Source organism: Xiphophorus couchianus, chromosome 5 (genome assembly GCF_001444195.1).
Source record: "Xiphophorus couchianus chromosome 5, X_couchianus-1.0, whole genome shotgun sequence".
In the NCBI taxonomy this organism is placed as follows: Eukaryota; Metazoa; Chordata; class Actinopteri; order Cyprinodontiformes; family Poeciliidae; genus Xiphophorus; species Xiphophorus couchianus.
This window is the reverse complement of record NC_040232.1, coordinates 30,481,314-30,499,710: the sequence shown is the minus strand read 5'-3', so window position 1 is coordinate 30,499,710 and position 18,397 is coordinate 30,481,314. Positions and strand designations below refer to the sequence as shown.

Sequence of the window (18,397 nt, the reverse complement as noted above, 5' to 3'; positions counted from 1 at the left end):
ACGGTGTCATGACAGCCTTATTCACTCAAATAAAGTGTTACCAAAGTAATGGATACTCTGTTCACAGCGAGTAACTTGACTGAATGAAGAAGAAGAATAATCTCGTTTTAACCAAAAATTCACCTGAGACACAGTTTTTGATAAAGTTTCAATAAATTCCTTTATTTTGAAAGAAATTGATTTGGGGGAAAAAATGCTTCTTTTGCCTTACTTTGTTATTTTGTAATAATGTTGCTTATATTGATTATTTTCATTTTGATCTTTGAAATGCTAAAATTTTCCCATAACGTTATATTTCCCTTTGTCTGTTGGTGTTTTTTTTTTTGTTTTTTTTTTTTTTTTGTCGCGTTCCAATGAATATCTAATATTTAATTCATGGTAATTGTTTATATTCACTCATTTATAGGGATATAATTGTAACTATGTTGTCAATTTATGGAATTGAAACAATCCCAAAATAAAATGTTGAAATTTGGAATGAAAATATATGTTATCGCGTGCAAAATTGTTTCAGTTGTTTCGGAGTATTTCATACACAGTCATTAAAGAATTTATAAATCATATTTTTGTGCCACTGAGCCTTTACGAACTTATGTTATAACAAACTATCATCTTGCATTGAAGCAGCGTTTGTCCCGTCGTTGTCTTCAGTGTGTAGGACTCGCAGTGTTGGAAGACGTTCATATGCAGTAGCTGTAAAACAATATTAATAGTAAATAAATATTCAAACAGCTATACTGCAAACCGATTTTGATCACTAAACTTAAAATTAACGAATTAATAAAATATTAGAGCATTATATTCGGAATAGCTGTTAATTCTATGTAAAATGTACTGATATCCAAGCGTTTACATTCGAAAATAAAAGTTGCATCTTTTGAAACGTATGACAGATAATATTGGGTAAATGAACAAAACGTATCATGACCAATGAAAATCAATCAATCAATCAATCAATCCATCAATCAATGTTGTCAATTACATTTTACTTTAATGTTTTTATACCTTTCATCATTTAAAGTGCTCCTTTATCCGAAATTAAATGAAACATTAATAATGAAAACGTTTTTTTAAAACGGCATAAATAGCTGCTCCATTACAAAGAAAGAAACAAACGCAGAGGATAAAAGAAAAGAAAAAAGAAATAGAGGAAAAAAATGAAGAGGAAGTTGCTGCCTGTTGTCATGGTAACGCTGTAAGCTACCTGTAGCTAACCGCCGCGCTGACGCTGCAAGATAAAACCTCTGAATTTCAGCTGCAGCGGAGTCACCGAGCAGAACAGAGCCGGGATCTGGCGGTAGGTCCGGTCAGCACCAGCTCCTCGTGTATCGGTTCCGCTTTGTTTAATCTCCGGACCCTGTAGGGTGTGTCGACGCTTGGAGTACCAACAGACAGAACTTGAGTGAGCTAAAGGGAGGCTGGTTCGAAAGGCTGCGCAACGGAAAGGATGGCCTGCGTCTGACCCCATTTGTCTGCTGTAATTTAATAAATGCCCTTAATGGCGTTCATTATTACAGAGGGAAGCAATGACTCTTGTAACGATGTGATTGCCTGGAAGGGGAGAAACAGAAAAGATGTTTGTTGAAACTGGGTCAGTGTCAGAAGCGTTTGATAAGTGTTTGGGATTATGTAGTATCACAACAAGATTTTCATTTTGAAACAAAGCCAGCCTACACAAGCCGAGAACAAAACAGGGACAAAAATAAGAAGCTCTGGCAAAAGTTCTGATGGCTTTGGAAATATTTTGGTATACAGGTCCGGACTTACAAGGGCCTTGGGCTGGAGCCAGTTTTGGTGCCCAATCTATTGTGAAAAATTATTTTACTAGTTCGATTAACATGTTATCCTATACATCAGCAGGCATGAATTGATGCCGTGTTTGTTTTGAACATCTCCTAAGCAGTGCGGAGGACTGCTTCCGCACTGCTTAGGAAAGAAGCATGGAGCTTTTCTTTGGGAAAAACAAGAAGTTTTTCCCAAAGAAATCAATTGCAGCTTCATAAATTTTGATGACTTGAACATTTTACAGAAAGAAATCTTTGGGACCCCCCTCAAAAATCTGGACCATGTGCTACTGCCCCTGTAGCAACTTTTAAAAGGGAGTATGCTAATTCTGATTCATGAGAAAGCATGCTCGCCTGGCCTGGCCTATCAGTTTAGGCAGGTGGTTATGTGTTGGTAAGTTTGCATTTGTTCCAGTCTCATTTCATTTTCAGATGAGCAGTGCTCTGTGGGCTTGGAACATTGTATTATAACCCAACTTTGCTTTAAATCGCTGCAACTTACTCTCTGATCTGTCTATTTGTTGATATTTAAAGATGCTTTTTGCCCTCTAATGTTCTCTGCGAACCTCTGAGGCCTTCACAGAATAGTTGGATTTATAGTGAGATTAAATTACTTCCCAATTGTGCACTTTCAATAACATATGTTGAAAGTGAAACGCTAAAAAGGAGTTTATGAATTCTTTTCAAGGTCTTGTATGAGTTATGTGGTGGTAAATATCGAGGGACAGCTACAGACGGCATTATTTAAATTATGCAAATGAATTTGCATTGTTCTCCGATTTATTCCAGAAGGTAAGAATGCAGGAGGAATCGACCAGATCAGATGACCCAGACGCCACGAATACAGCCGGGAGTCTCCGGTCTTCTTGTCCGCCATGCAATGAGCAGGTGAATTTCAGCAGTACCTTCTAGTACTTTAAAACAGTTTTATGGTTTAGCGACCTAATTTGTTATGTGATTGCAGCTTCTCAAGCCAAAGCCTCCAAAAAGTCATCCAAACCCAGAGCCAGAAGTACTAAATGAAGACGGAAATGCCGCGGAAGCGGCTCCTCCAGTGAAAGAGTCTCAGCACTTGGACTTCTCAGGTTCTTTTTACTTTACTCCAGCAAACATGTTCTGGTTAAAATATTGATCCAGCTATCTGTGGATGTTTAAGCCCATATTTTAGAATCTAAGGTATAGTTCTTTTCCCCTCCTTAATTCTGTTCTTCTGCAGAATACCTTCGATTTGACGAGCATGGGATGATTCTTCCGCACAGCATCCTTGGCAGCTTAGATGATTTTCGAACGTATTTGGAGGCCAGGGGGGAGAAAAATGTAACTTGAGAACACTTTTATTATTATTATTATTATTTTGTTTTGCATGTGTTTATCTTAAACGCTACAAATCCACTGGATTTTCTTCTTTTCCCCCCTCAAAACAAGCTGTTAAAGCACTTTCCGAAGCCTTTGAGAGATCCCGCATCTGAAGCCAACATTGAGCCTCGCACAGACAGCAGGGATGGAGAGATTTCACACCAGAGCAATGCGCTTCAGAACTGGGATAAACACATGACATATCGCAGACGGAAGCAGAAAGAATTGTCTGGTAAGGTTCTTGAGAATTTTGCATCGGCAGTTCGACTTTTGAAAAAGAGTAAACATGTTTCTCAGCTCGAAAGACGAAGAAAATGAAATCTGTACATTTGCTCTTATAAGACTCACTCAACTGGCCTGTGGAAAACCTGCTGATGAATCAGGACAAGCATTTCAGAGAGACTAGGGAGCAGAAGGAAATTCTAAATCAAGTCATGCCGCTCGCCTACGCTGGATACGTATGACACACATCTGATTTTACCGACCTGCCAGGTTTCCATTCCTTCACTTTCTTCACGCCTGCGTCCCTTTCTCTTTGGAAGGGTTATACTGTGGGCGGCGAGTTTTGGAGCCTCCCACAGCATCTCGGCGATCAATTGACCGGTATCGCAACCACGCTGACTCAGACCGAGCGAGGCATAAAGAAACCCATCACACATGTGGGACACCCAGGCACCATACACAAGGAAATGGGTAAACATAGTTTCATCCCTTTAGCCTTGTTACGGAACTCTTTATTGGTCGAATTGGAGTAAATGGAATACTTCACAATTTAACCCCATACAGAATCTTGTTTTCCCCCTCCTTTTGGGGGATATTATTCATCTTTCAGGAATCGTTTCTGCTGAGATTGAGCGTCCAGCTACTCGACGTTGGGCTCAGAGTGCTTACCTGCAACACAGGACACAGGAACTTGAACACATTGTGCAGGACGTGGACATAAAACATCTAGTAAGACATTATTTTTCTGTTCTCAATGCAAACAAGTGCAACCTAAAGCTATCTTTTTATTTAAACATGTTGTATACAAGCCCAGATAACCATAGTTTTTATGCAACAGTTGCCATAATGTGGTAATAAGGTTTGAGATTTTAAACTTCTGTGAAGCAACAGAGAAAACTTTTTCTAATACATTTCCTACAGTTGGCTGACACGTCATGCTATCTATTCAGAGTCTTTATTTTTTTTTTATTACTTTATTCAAATTCGGAAGTCAACACCCGTAGGATTACGTTGCAATTTAAATATTTTGTGAAAGACACAGTTTCATCAGTAGAAGTATATGTAAACATGTTTGACCAAAGCCACATACTTTAAAAAAGCAATCCATCCAAATTAGGTGCATACTTTTGAATTTGAAGAAAGTCAGTACAAATTTGTCATTAATCTGGAATTTAGCTAATAGAAATACTTTAATCAACCGCTTTGAGCCTCGAATTTACAAAATCAATATGATGTCATGTTTTTTTTTTTTTAGCGTTTATTTGAGTTTATTTTTCAAATAGTCCATAGATTTAGAAATGAAAGTTGATTGAGATATTTGTTTCCCTAAATCCATCATTTCCCACACGATGTACATAAATGAATGTACTTCATAGCTGTTGATAGTCTGATTTTATTATTGCAGAAACAACTAATGGTGGAGTACTTGGCTCTGTGAAGTGCTCACACCCCCGCAGGCTGCCTCACTCGGTTTCTTTGCCGACAGGCTTCCATCGTTCTGTTCCAGGCTTTCTGCAGAGAAAACAAGCTCCAGAATGCGAACAACGCAGAGCGTCCTTGCGCATTCACACAAGTTCGCGCACCCTTGTTGGCTCACGGGGAATAAACACACTCCCACTCAACTACAAAAAAATTAGCAAAGTGCTGCAATCATGCAGTTAATTGTGGTTCATTGCCTGTTAAAAGTACATCTAGTGCATAAGGCTTGCTAAAATGATTAAAGGTGCATGAAAACTGTAATTAGGGCTCATGCACAAACAAATTTAGAGCGAGCACAGTCATGAAATCTAGAGTGAGCCAAAGGTAGCCTGGCTGCAGTCTGTTGGGCAACAGAGTCTGACTTTATACTCTACCTGCATTGCAATGAGTCCATCAGCAGTTCTGAGGTGGTACAAATGTAATTCTATGCACTGACAGTTCCCACTTAATCCTATTAACACCCTTAATAACAGATGTTGATGGTGGCAGTGTTTATTCACATTACCTCCATTTTTTTATGATCTCAGCTGGTGTCTCTCCTCCGTGTTGTCTGGGGGTGGGTGCAGTGTGTCCTGTCGGGCAGGTGGCTAATGTGATGTTTAGGATTTGGGACAGATTGTCTGGTCCACAGCTGCTTGGCTCAGTGGATTTTACTTGACAGTCCTCTCAAAGCTGCAGTTATCCCTGTTGCTGGTGCACCTTTTCCTATCACTCAATTAAACTTGGAGACAGAGCTTCTGCTTACACCGGCTTATTCAGCCTTGACCTTTTGTGGCCTATCCTCCTTGTGAAGGTGTTGATGACTTCTGGACACGTGCCAAGTCTTCCCCGTAATTGTGTAGCCAACTGACAGAGTGAGAGACCGTTCAGAGCCTTTGCAGGTGCTTTGTGTTACGCCACGGGTTTCCAATAATGACGATAATGTTTCACAGTATTCTAATTTTATGAGACGCTGAATTTTATGAGACGCTGAATTTTGGGTTTTCATTATGTTCCTGTTAAGCCAAGAACATGCTTTTGTTCATGTTTATGTTATGTTTGATGTAATCATCAAAATTGCATGAAGAAAAAGCTTGGACTATATCACTCTGTGATATAGTCACAGAGTGATATATGAGTTTCACTTTCTGAGATGACTGGCAAGAAATGTTGCAGCTTCAGACAGTATTAAAATTTTTTTTAAGATGCACGAGTTTGTGTGTGATTATATCAGTAGAGTTTGACTAAGTAACAGAAATAAATGAACTTTTTGTGATATTTAAATGCTGGGTTTATAGGACCATTTATAAACCCAGCCTGCAGGACCACTCCGATTGGATCTAAAGCCATCAGTGGAAAACGCAGATAAATGATCCAATAGTAATATCCTAGAACCAGGAGGTACTGTATATCCCAGAATTGAGATTTCCTTTAGGAATAGTGTGACCGATCAGAGGCTACGGTTAAATGTGAGTGGTCCTCGTGTTGTGGCTCATCAGGAGAAGTAATATCCTTTGATTTGAAGTAAACAAGGGCAACAACAACTTTATGTGACAATGTTTGCAGGTTATGAGTAAACTGGAGGTGATAGGTACTGGAAAGCCGCACACTTCCTTGTCGGAGCGCCAGGATCTCCAGAATGAGAAAGACGAGAAGAAGGAAAACATTATGGAGGAAGAGAAATTGTAAGATAAAAAGTAGCTTATTTTTCTTTATTTTTTTTTATCTCTTTTGCTGAGAAAAAAATATGCTGCCAGTGTTGGTGTGTTTTTTGTTTGTTTTTTGATAAACAGCACATTTTTCTTTTTAATTCTGGTAAATATGTGTAAATATGTAACGATGGCAACAAGTGCTCTGTATTTGGTTTACTTTTCATTAACTATTTCTTAATGTTAGGATAATGTCTTTCCCATCGTGTTGCAGAGTCACATTTTTGGTGAAATTGTATTTTTCTAAAAAAAAAAAAATAACAGCCTTGTCTCAGGATAAGACAGTTTTTTTGCACAGTCACACCTCATCAATGCCGCACTTTAGTTTGGCTGTCACAAGCCATTCCTTTCCATCACAATCAGTTCAGCTTATTCGTGTTGCTCCATTTCGCGGCAAATATTATTTTAAGGTACACAGGACAAAGTGGTCCAGTTGATAACCAGAAATATATCAGATCAAGTCAGTGCAATTCACAGATAAAAATCCATTGCAGTAGTAGGTGCAATTTAAAATACAATAAAAAAATGTAATAAAATATGTCTCTAAGGAAGCTCAGCAGATTGTATGAAGTTATTGGCTTTGCAGTAATCTTTTCTCTGAGTAAGCATGTGGTGACACTAGAAAGGAGCAACTTCCTATACAGTATACAGTACAGTTATTGATGTAAAAAAATGTGAGTTTTTTTTTTTTTATAACTGATTATTATTTTAGCCAATATTTAATTATTTGCTAAGTCTGAGTATGCACTAAAGCATCTCTACTAGGCTGAGGACTGAAATTTGAAATGGGTTGGTGTTCTCATGTTGTTAGTGACAGAGACTCACTGGAGGAAACTGATGAGGATCAAGTCCAGGCTTTGCCCTATCCTGCTTTGAGGATTAACGGTCAGCTTGCTGAATGGACTGGTCACCCAACGTCTGATAAGGTACTGACATTATTTTTTTTAATTCTCTGGTCAGAAATGTGATATCTCTTAAGAGATCAAACATTTTTTGGGACAAATGACTCTATGAAAGGAAGATGCAAGATCAACACCCTAAATTCTACTTTTCCTGCCTTTCATTCGTCAGTAAAGCTTCACAGACAGGTTACGTTTTTCACTGCATAGTTTCACAATGGAAATAAATGCTACCTTCTGCGCATCTAAGCCAGTTGTCTGCAACCTTTACAATCCAAAGAGCCATTTTTGCCCCAAGTCCAGCAAATCAAAACTTGTTAAGAGCCACAAATGTTACGTGACCTATGGGGAAATAACACATATCTACTAGGAGTTTTGTTTATTATTTTGAAAGAAACAGTTTTATTTCTATTTTTAAGTTTTAAAATAGAGAAATATATATATATATATATATATATATATATATATATATATATATATATATATATATATATATATATATATATATGTAAAAAAGGATAGATACGCTCCACGGGATATTTGCGGGATATATTATCTGTGTTTCCTTCCTAGCAGAAAAGAAAGTAGTTTCAAGCTTTAAAACAAGAAAATCTATGTTAAAAAATGTCTCCTGTTCTGGAAATTCAATGCAATTACTCCGTGACACAAGAGTAAAAGCTACTAAAAACCTGCATTTGTTATTTGCTATTTGTATTTAAAAACATTAGTCAGCTCTATTTCATTTTGTAGGCAAAAGCACTGATGGACCTTTAATGAAAATGTCATTGCTTATATGTAACACGCATTGTCTGCTCTCTGCATGTCATGTCTTTGGTTTTCTTCCACTGAATTGATTAGGGAGAAGTTGGAATCAGTACCTCCGTGTTGTTCAAAACCCAGACCGGGCAAATTGTCTCAACCGACATGGAGCTGCGCAACGAAGGCAACACCGTCATCTTTTACAGCTGGAAGAAGCTTCCAAAACAACTAAGTCTGTCTCACCTGTACCAGCAAAAGGACCGTGTGCGCTACTACTTCAGATCCTCCTCTGGTACAGATTCACAAACGCGATGGAACACCTGCTACTGCTGTTTGCGCGTCATGTATTTACCCAAGTGTCAACCCTTGTCACGCTACCAGCACTCAGCCTTTTGCATTTTTTTATTTTTTTATTTTCACTTTAACTCAGGTGTGATTCATCCCAGAGAAACCCAGCAGGTGGAGTTCATATTTAAGTCAGATGAGCAAGGTCTCTGGACTGAAATTTGGCAACTCAACACCAACCCTGTGTTGTTGCAAGGAGCCTCGATTCAGATCAGGCTGAGTGGGGTGGCCATCAAACTGGACAAAACTGCAGATCAGAGGAGCTTCTTAAATGTAAGTTAACAAGCACAATGTGTTTCAGAAAGGAAGGAAAAAGTCATTTCCATTCATAGAAAAGTGTACTTTTGTGGCTTCATTGTGTGTGTGTTTAACAGAACAAGCTGGAAAAGGTTGTTGCGGAAAAGTACTATCGATCGATTTTGAACGGACAAGTCGGGGACATCTACGTCCCTGAAAGGCCAAGGTCACCTGCAGAGCTTTACCTCACTGAAGAACAGCTGTTCCAGAACAAAAACCCCAGGGTACATTACCGACCGGTGAAAGCCTCCTACATTATTTATTTTTCTTAGTTTACTGACTTTCTCGTACTATCACAACTTCATTCTCGTATGCTTTTCCTTGCCAACAAAAAGCATTTGGTTAACGCTGACATATTCCTGTCTTAATGCTTGGCATCATTGAAAGTGACTGATTTTCTGAATCAGACGAGGCTATTAAACACATTTTAGATGTTTTCTGTAGTTTGGAGGTACGGACTATTTCAAGAACGTAATGTCAGCCTCCTTTATTATTATTAGAAATAATGTCAATGTATTTAGCTTGTTCTCTTCTGACACCCATTTGTGTTCAAGCATTGCTCAATCAGCTCTTGATTTTACATCCATTTAAACATTTTTTTATACAGTGCACCTTCTGCGTTGTTTAATCCACCGTGCAGAATGCACCTGCTGTACTACCACAAGTACTAAACTTTAATTTGATGTCACCATGCTTGGCAGACACTAATTAAGTGTTTCAACCATTTTATCCAAACTGCACATCAAAACTGTTGTTTGCTATGGATAAAGCATAATCTTCTGGAACACCTTTTGAAGTACTGACCATGACGCTGTTGAAAATTGTTAGAATGAAATGAATACGGACCAAATATAACTTTGTGGTTAAGCTTGAATACTCCAAAACACATCTTTGTAGGTTGTCACCACAACACGTGAATGTGGCCCTACACCACACCACAACCTTTGTTGTGGTAGTTTTGACGTTGTGGTGACTGAGCTGCTTGCTTGTTTTAATCCTCGACACCGTGACACGTGTTATTTGAAGCACATCGGTCTTTTCTTCTAATCCCTTTCAGCTCAATCCTGACCTGTCAGAGGTTTTTCTCTGACAGTGTCGATTGCAGATCCCTAGTCACAGCTTGTGAGTCAGTGTGAGATGACCCAGTAATGGATCCAGTCATCGTGTGCTTCGCCTGCTGAAGGCGTGAGAGCGGTTAGACCATCATCTTCCTAAGCAGAGCCGTTATTACAACTCCTATTCATTTCATATTCATAGCGCACCTCCGTTTGGTTTCATCCTAACTTTGGGGCGAGCTCATTATTTATTATTGATTACAAAGGAGAATGGCTTTAAATTAAATTTTATCCATGTGAGGGAAAAAAAAACCCACCACCTAGAAGTGTGTTAATCAGTTTTATTAGCTTCTTTTAAGAAGTGTAACCAAACATTTAGCTGAAAGCATTACCTCTTTTCTCTTCTATAATTGAGATAAATCACGTGATTCTCGTAAAATAGTCAGAGCTACCTTCTGCAAGTCTGCCTGCTGCTAATGAGTGAACTGGAATAAAAAAGTAATGTTGCATTTATTTTTGAAACTTTCAGCACATTTTAAAAGATGTATGTATGTATTTATATTTTTCATTTATAAACTGACATTTTATTGTTTTACATATCCATATGTTTTAAAATTCAAGAAAACCTTTCATCAAGCATAATGTTTTTTTTCCCTCTAAAACTGATGATGCTGTCGTTCACTTTAAAAGCTGGAGTTCAATATGAAATGCTTGTTTCTGTTCTGCTTGATTCATAGATTCAGTGTCTAAGGCTTTAATGAGATATTAGAATTCTAATTCAATATTTATTTTATTAGGTTATAATTGTGTGAATATAGAAACCATTACCTTTTTATAAAAAAAATATATCTACAAACTATTTTACTGTTCTGAAACTATTTTTTCCCTCTTATTAAAATATGTGTATTTACTTTGTTTCTTTATTTGCCTTGAGGGACTGTATCATAAATCTGGTAATATTATAGGTCAAAGCTGTGCAGAAACAAAGAAAATGTAAAAGTAAACTCTTAAAAGTATTGTTACATTCACTCCATTGTTATGGTTTTAGTTGCAGTACCATTACCATCCAATAGAGACCCTAAAGACCCTGTGGCAACAGGTGAAACCGGAGGGCAGCTGGGATCTCTCTTTTAACACTCTTCGACAGGTAATCCTAACATGACACTTCAAGGTAACTGCTTTGAGCAAATGTAGACCATGTTGCAGCACATCACAGAACAAAAGTAAGACATAAACCGCTTCATGTCATCTATAATACCTGTATAATAATCTGTTTTTATCCTCCTGTTATGTTGTGATTCTGGAGGCTGTATTGGCTCTGCCTGTTGAGGATCCTGTCAAAGAAGAAAGCTTTTCCCAGCTCAATTCTTTGTATCTGCAACTTTGTGATCCTCCCGCTAGAAAACACCACCTTCTAACACCGGCCGATATAGGGTAATGCCTATAGTACAGTGTATAGTACAATACACAAACATGCATTATGCAGGTTCTTTTTTTACATGTACGTTTCCTGCTTACAAATTGTAGAATAATACTGTTTGTGGTGGTGGTGGTGTGTGGTGCCCCCTGCAGGCAGCAACTGTGGATAAACCTTCTGGACTTAATGGGAACTGAAGCCTTCAGGATCAGAGATGTGATGGGGCTTCCAGAGAAAGATTTGTGGTCTGGTAGGAGGCCTGAACGCATAATCCCAGCTCATTGTGACACTCAGCTCTAGGACAAAAGCATTTAGCGATACAGTATAGATTGGATCTCTGCTCAGTTCCATTTTAGACATGTAATTATTCAAAACTACGTTATCTCACACTTATGGTGCTATTTCTCCAATGCCTTACAGGGTTTTACTTTGAATCAAGGTAGAGCTGAAACAGTTAATTTGATTAATTGTGATGAACTGATTATTGTAAATAATTGTCAACTAGTTTAGTAATTGAATAATGGTTAACTAGAGTATACAGACTCTGAAACATGTAATTTGGTGAAAGAACAAGACCCCTCATACTAGTAAGTAAGTCAAAATTGTGCAAAAAATATTTACATTTTGTAGATGAGATAGGGGCTGCTCAGTGGCGCAGTTGGTAGCACTGTTGCCTTGCAGCAAGGAGGTCCTGGGTTCGATTCCCGGCCCGGGGTCTTTCTGCATGGAGTTTGCATGTTCTCCCTGTGCATGCGTGGGTTCTCCGGCTTCCTCCCACAGTCCAAAAACATGACTGTTAGGTTAATTGGTCTATCTAAATTCTCCCTAGGTGTGAGTGTGTGTGTGTATGGTTGTTTGTCCTGTATGTCTTTGTGTTGCCCTGCGACAGACTGGCGACCTGTCCAGGGTGAACCCCGCCTCCCGCCCGGAACGTAGCTGGAGATAGGCACCAGCAACCCTCCCGACCCCATTAGGGACATGGGTGAACAGAAAATGGATGGATGGATGGATAGATGAGATAAAAATCCTTTTTTGTCTGGAAGCATGTTCTACCCAGAACTCTTGGCATAGTGGCATAGTTTTACTTTTACCTGGTTTAAATTTTGTAAATAAATCTTATATTAGACACCTTTCACTATTCAACTATTAATCAAAAATTATTTAGTAGATCACCCCTTTATTGATGTCAAGTCAAGAAGTAATTTTTTTAGTTGTAGAGGCATACTCTGCTACAAATGATCAAGAATGCACTAAAGAAATACAAAGTTGTTGCATTCTAGGCAACACAATGTTTATTTTCTCATTTAAAAAATTAAATTAAGGTTAATTATTTGTTTATTTTCATTTTTATTGTATTTTTTTTATATTGCTCAAAATAAGCTTATGTGGTTACATGAAAAATCTGTAGAATATGCCCATTTTTCTATCTTTCTCGAGAGCGATGACAAATAACCGCTTACTAAAATAATCATTAACTACAGACCTAAATCAATGTAGAAATACAAAATATTTTAGAAATACTGTTCAGAAAATACAAGCCCTTGTGTTAAAAGATGAGGAAATCTCTATGTGACACGATAAAAACATAAACAAACAAACTATCAGAGAAACAACCTAAACATTTCGCTCAGTTAGCCTAACAGAATGAACAATGTCATAAAAACACCACCAAAGTCCTGGATGGTGGTGAAAAGCTCCAAAGGGCCAGAACAACAACCTAAATAAAATGTCTGCTGTTGCTTATATGTTCAAAATACAGATTTAACTAATTAAGTTATTCAATCATTCATTCATTTATGACGCTTTTTGACTGGCAATCAAGATTATTAGCATGAGCCATAAAGCCAGACGCTGGCTGTTAAAAGATAAAAAAAATAGAAAAGAAAGAAAGATCTGATAACTGAAATAACGAAAACACCTAAATGTTTTAACTGCTTATATCATACTATATCAAGCACAATATCATTTTTTTTTTTTTTTGCAGGATTCAGCAATAACATCATAATTCCATATTTTCCTGCTTATTGCCTGTTATGATGGACTCCACTTAGAAGGAATCACATTTTCAAATAGAGAGCTGCAGTCCATGTTGTAAACTAAACAAAAAAAATTATCTTGAAAATACAAGGATGAATATTTATTTCTAATTTCATTTGTAGTTATTGTTACATGTTCGGCTGTATCTGAGCAGAGATGAAGCCAGATCAAACTATTGACCTTGCGGGGGGGACAAAAGGAGAGGAAAAAGCTCCACTGCAACAGATTTTAGTAAATTCGCTTCAATTTTAGCAGAACAACTGTTTGTTTTGGATTTTACATCAAATGAAATATTCTACTATTCAGGATTTTTGTTTTCTACATTACGTCCTAGATGTGAGTACTCCGTCGCCCACCGATGACAAGAGAGAGTCATCGGGTGTAGTAGAGAAGTGTGGCATGAGAGTAAAACTGAAAGACATCGGCAGATCAGAATCCAAAGAGTATGACAGCAGTGTTGAGGTAAATGCACCTCAGTGTCAGAGTGGCGCAGAAGAGCGGCCGTGTCTGTGTGTCGGCGAAAGCCTTTGCATCTCACTGACCGACATGAACATAGAGGCTGAGGAGTGTTTACAGTTGTTTTGCCGCGGAATCGAAAGCACTTTGGGTTATAAATGTGAATTAAACATTTTTTGTAACTCACAAAAAACACATCACTGAGTCCAACAGTAAAACTGATCCGATCATGAGTCAGTCTCCACTTTAACCAGGCTGTCAAGCCGTCATCCATTCATCTGCTATGCAAGTGTTTTGTTACTACTGACTGCCGCCCCCACATAACCACACACTCGTCCTCAGAAAGGCACTCATCTGCAATATTCATTTCTCTTCACTAGATCCTTAAAATACATTTTTTTAGATTTGTCACTTCATGTCTGTGCCACGGCTCTGTGGCGAATCTTATAATTTTGCTCGTCTCTGTGATGGTCTGTGACGACAGGCACAATTTTGAAGTGATGATCTTCTGCTCTAACTCAGTATATGTTGCCCAATAATGTAGAAAATAAAGGCTTTCTGCCAAGAGTTGTGTCCTTTTGAAGGGTTGTAGAAGTAACTTAGCAACACGGCGGCCGTTCAGTTTTTAATAAGAAGACTTGTTTGGACAAAATAATTACACAACAGTGCCTTTTGACACTTTGCTAAATAGCAACTACGACTTCTGTGAATTTTATTAGGACTGTATGTGTTAGATTAAAACCAAGTAGAGCACTTATTCTCATATGTTTATTTAAATTTCAGTTAAAAATCTTAAGAACCGCCATATTTATAGCTCAGCCTCAGTCAACCTTATATTATCCGTGAACTTCTACTTTAACATTTAACCACCTACATCCACACCAGTTCTGCTTTGACTTTCTAAAATGTGGTTTGATCTCAACCATTTTACATGGAGCTTTGGCTGTATGTTTCGGGTCATTGTCCTGCTGGAACATAGACGTCTACAAAGTGCCTGAAACAGATTTTTTTCCAGAACTGCTTCCAGAAAAGATTACGTGTCCCTGCTGAAAAAAAGAGTCTCCCCACAGCATGGTGCTGCCACCACCATCTGATTTCAAAATGTTCAATTTTGGTCACATCGGACCAGGGCAGCCTCTTCCACATGTTTGCTGTGTCCCCTATAAGGATTGTTGCAAACATTAAATTAGTCTTCTTTTTGTGAAATATGCGTGACTTTTTTCATCTTCTTGATCCACTGGATGGCATGTAAAGCAAAGAATGAAAAAGTAGGTTTGCATGTCATACTTTGACATTTTTGAATTCTTCAAATATATTGAAGAATATATTTGAATATATTATGTGATTTTGTGATTGTAACACAAAAAGATGACAAAAACATAAGTGAATATTAAAGCCCCCTGAACCCCTTTCTCCAAATCCCCTTAATGACCATGACCTTGTTTTCTGAACTTCTGCTCTAACTTCTCACTACTTATTATTCACCATCTTTGACATTTACCAGAAGATCGACGACGCAGCTTTATCTGTTCGTATTCTGCTGAGCAATTTTCTTCTCTGTGTAAAGGTTGAGTCATTGGATAAGGTACAGTTTATTACTCATAGGGCGCCATGGAAACGGAACATTTTGTGACAAATGTGCACCTGCTCTCAGACAGCATGCCAAGGTGTGAATTATTTGCACCTGTGCCACTCCAAGCCATCTTCGACAGATGCTCGCACAGCTACGCGCTAACGTCTCTGTTTGCTCTGTCAATTGCAGCTGTGTTTAACCGCAACACGGCATAATTGTTCCACAGGCCACTGGAATGAAGAGTAAGAGAATGGATCATGCAGGCAAGCGTTTCAGAGACAGACAGTGGAAGGAGTCTGAGTCACTGGGTGACGTTAGTTCATTTTTCGACCTCGAAGCCATAGACGAAGAGACCCTCTTGATCTACAGAGCAGCTTTGCACGAAAAGGCAAGTTATGTTGTTTTGTTTTGTCACGTGCGATTATTTTTTGTCCTTCACTCTGAGACATTCCTGGGTTGGTTTCGAAAGTTCTGATGCTTGAACTGTTCATTAAAGTTTCCTTAACTACTACTGAGGAGATAGGAGGTCATGGGGTCACATAGATGCATCCTCCTGACCCTAACCTGGTACCTGGGACAGCTGTAGTTCTCTTTAAAGTGTAACTAAACCTCCTGTGAAAGCTTAACCACACCCACAAACAAATTCTGAAAACTCCACCAATGTGGGTGGAGTCAAGAGATACTGAGGGGCGTGGCCAAGCGTTGGGATAAGCGGAGGGGTTTAATCGGGAGCGTGGCAAGGACGAGGGAAAGCACTGTTGCCAACTTAGTGACTTGTTGCTATATTTAGGAACTTTCAAGACCCTCTATCGACTTTTTATGTTCAGGAAAAGCAACTAGCCACAAATCTAGCAACTTTTTTGACATTGGCGCTAAGACATGAAGCACAAGTTCTTTGATTCCCTTTCCTTTCACAATGTTCAAAAACCAGAAACTGCAAAGAAAACTATTTGAAAAAATGAAGGACGCTTCCACAACCACCTGACAGACAGACCACAGTTGGTGAGACCGAAGAGTTGAGCGAGTGAGAGCATGCAAGAGCTTATGAGGTTTGAAGGAAGTGTCTGAGTGTCGAAGAAAAAGCTACAGTATGTACAGGAGACACGTGGAACACTTTGTAGCATGATGTGAGAAAAACAATATTCAGTGTTAAGAAGGGCAAGGAGGAAGTTCTGAAAATGATTTTAAAAAAACAGAAATTAGTTAAACACGCCAGGAGAGGAGATGGAGGTAGTGGAGCACAACAACAAATATGTGGGTGTAGATATGAACAAAATGCGAGGTTGGAATGAGTTACGTTATAGTCTCTTGTTTTTGGGAGCATATTTTGAAATCTTTCCAGAAAGACTTTGCACATATTTGAGAATCCTGTGGTGAAAATACAAACTTTTTTCTAAATAGCCATCTGTTGTGTCAGAGTGATTCCAACAAAAAAAAAACTAAATAAAGACTCCTACTGAACTAAAGGGGAAAACACACACACTGGCTTGATAACAAGCCTTGTGTGCACACCCTATACTATACTGAGACCATGTAAGATCCACGGCAATAAGATCCTATACAGCAGGTCACTCCTGGGTCACTCTGCAGCAAGGCCACCAGTAACACTCTGTGTTACAGATGGATTTATGCTTTTAGCGGGAAAAAAATTTAGGAAGAACATCTTTTTCTTCACATCACATTCCACTTGAGCATTTGTTTTCAATGGATTTCTCTTGTACATTCTCTCAAAACTAAATTAATATCTGAGCTACATGCTAATTAACTCTTATTACCATCCGCTTCCATGGTTTTGGTAGGCCTTTCAAATTCTTTTTTTACGATCAAATCTGGTCTTAAACTAGCCTGGCAAAAACCAGCTTGTATATATAGTTCTATGTTTTGCTTCAGACAGAGGATCTGGACCCTTAGCTATTGGGAAATGATTGCTCGCTGGAGGTGTGGACTCTGTTAAAGTCTTAAATTTTACCCAATTCTTAATGTTTGACCCTGAGATAATCAGTTTGACGCTATGAAGCTTACCAAAAATTGCCTGTGCTGTAAACGGCCATCCATTTGGAAGTGTCAGGATCTGTGTTTTTCTGTGTGTTTATTTTGAGTTTCCTGTGTATCTGTGTCTCCGTGTTGTCCTGTCTCCCTTTGATTAGTCCCCAGGTGTGTCTCGTTCCCTGATTACCTCCTGTGTATTTAGTGTCACCTCTGTGTCTTTGTCGGGTCCTCGTCTCATTTGGCATCTAGTCTCTGTCATCTGTGTGTCCAGTCCGTCATCTCATCCTTTGTGCTAACGGTTGCGTCGAGCCCTGGCTTCCGCTTGGCCATGCTGCCCATTGTTTGGACCATGTTGGACTGTGTTATTCTGGACATTCATCATTAAAATCATTTATTTATCGCATCCTGGGTCTACAGCGTCTGCCTCACCACCTCTACACCGCATTTCATGACAGGAAGCGTACAGCCAGCGCAGACTGAACGGACATTGCTAAGACTACAGGCAGACTACAATTCTAAAACAATGCAGAAAATCAATGTCATCAATCACAAGTTCTCCTTCTGTTTGCTGATTGGCCTGCTTGAAATTCTACCAGAGGAATCCACTTCAATGGGAGAAAGCCCAGAGGGAGCGGTGAAATGAGAGGAATTCTTAAGTCTTAAGCTAATCTTAAGATTTTCTTGATGAATTATTCAACCCCCCCATGTATTAAACAAAAGTCAAACAAAGGGGAAAAGTGAATGAATATTGTATGAAAAGATGCTGAAATTAAGTGTCCATGTTGGTTTTCTGGCAGGTTTATGGTTGGATGGAAGAACTTGTGTGCAATCTGTGTGACCTGATGGACGACATTCAGGAGGGTGACGGACAGACCCCAAAGTGCTGCGCCTGAAAGGCAGGCTGGATGAGAAGAAAAAGGCCCAAACAATCAGATATCACTTTTGTTGACGAATCAATAAAGTTTGTTTTACTGAACACCGAGTATTTGAATATTTGCTCACGCCTTCAGTCTCCCATCAGTGGATGCTGTCGCGTTAATC

General features: G+C 38.7%; 1 protein-coding gene across 1 annotated transcript; it reads left to right on the top strand.

Annotated features, from left to right (window-relative positions):
- The first annotated feature begins 1,186 nt into the window (after window positions 1-1,186).
- mycbpap (mycbp associated protein) lies at window positions 1,187-18,332 on the top strand. Its single transcript, XM_028017642.1, has 19 exons — window positions 1,187-1,297; window positions 2,574-2,672; window positions 2,749-2,869; window positions 3,001-3,101; window positions 3,210-3,372; window positions 3,483-3,598; window positions 3,683-3,833; window positions 3,973-4,091; window positions 6,387-6,505; window positions 7,341-7,455; window positions 8,287-8,479; window positions 8,618-8,805; window positions 8,907-9,053; window positions 10,933-11,031; window positions 11,191-11,318; window positions 11,457-11,551; window positions 13,673-13,800; window positions 15,594-15,755; window positions 18,154-18,332. Exons 2-19 carry the CDS (start codon window positions 2,583-2,585, stop codon window positions 18,247-18,249), a joined length of 2,331 nt encoding a protein of 776 aa, XP_027873443.1. The 5' UTR covers window positions 1,187-1,297; window positions 2,574-2,582; the 3' UTR covers window positions 18,250-18,332.
- The last annotated feature ends 65 nt before the right edge of the window (window positions 18,333-18,397 follow it).

Excerpts from the sequence above, each read along its gene's own strand:
- mycbpap (XM_028017642.1), top strand. The coding sequence starts at position 2,583 with ATGCAGGAGGAATCGACCAGATCAGATGACCCAGACGCCACGAATACA. Across the intron at positions 6,506-7,340 it reads ATTATGGAGGAAGAGAAATT|TGACAGAGACTCACTGGAGG; the intron begins GTAAGATAAAAA and ends TCATGTTGTTAG. Across the intron at positions 8,806-8,906 it reads ATCAGAGGAGCTTCTTAAAT|AACAAGCTGGAAAAGGTTGT; the intron begins GTAAGTTAACAA and ends TGTGTTTAACAG.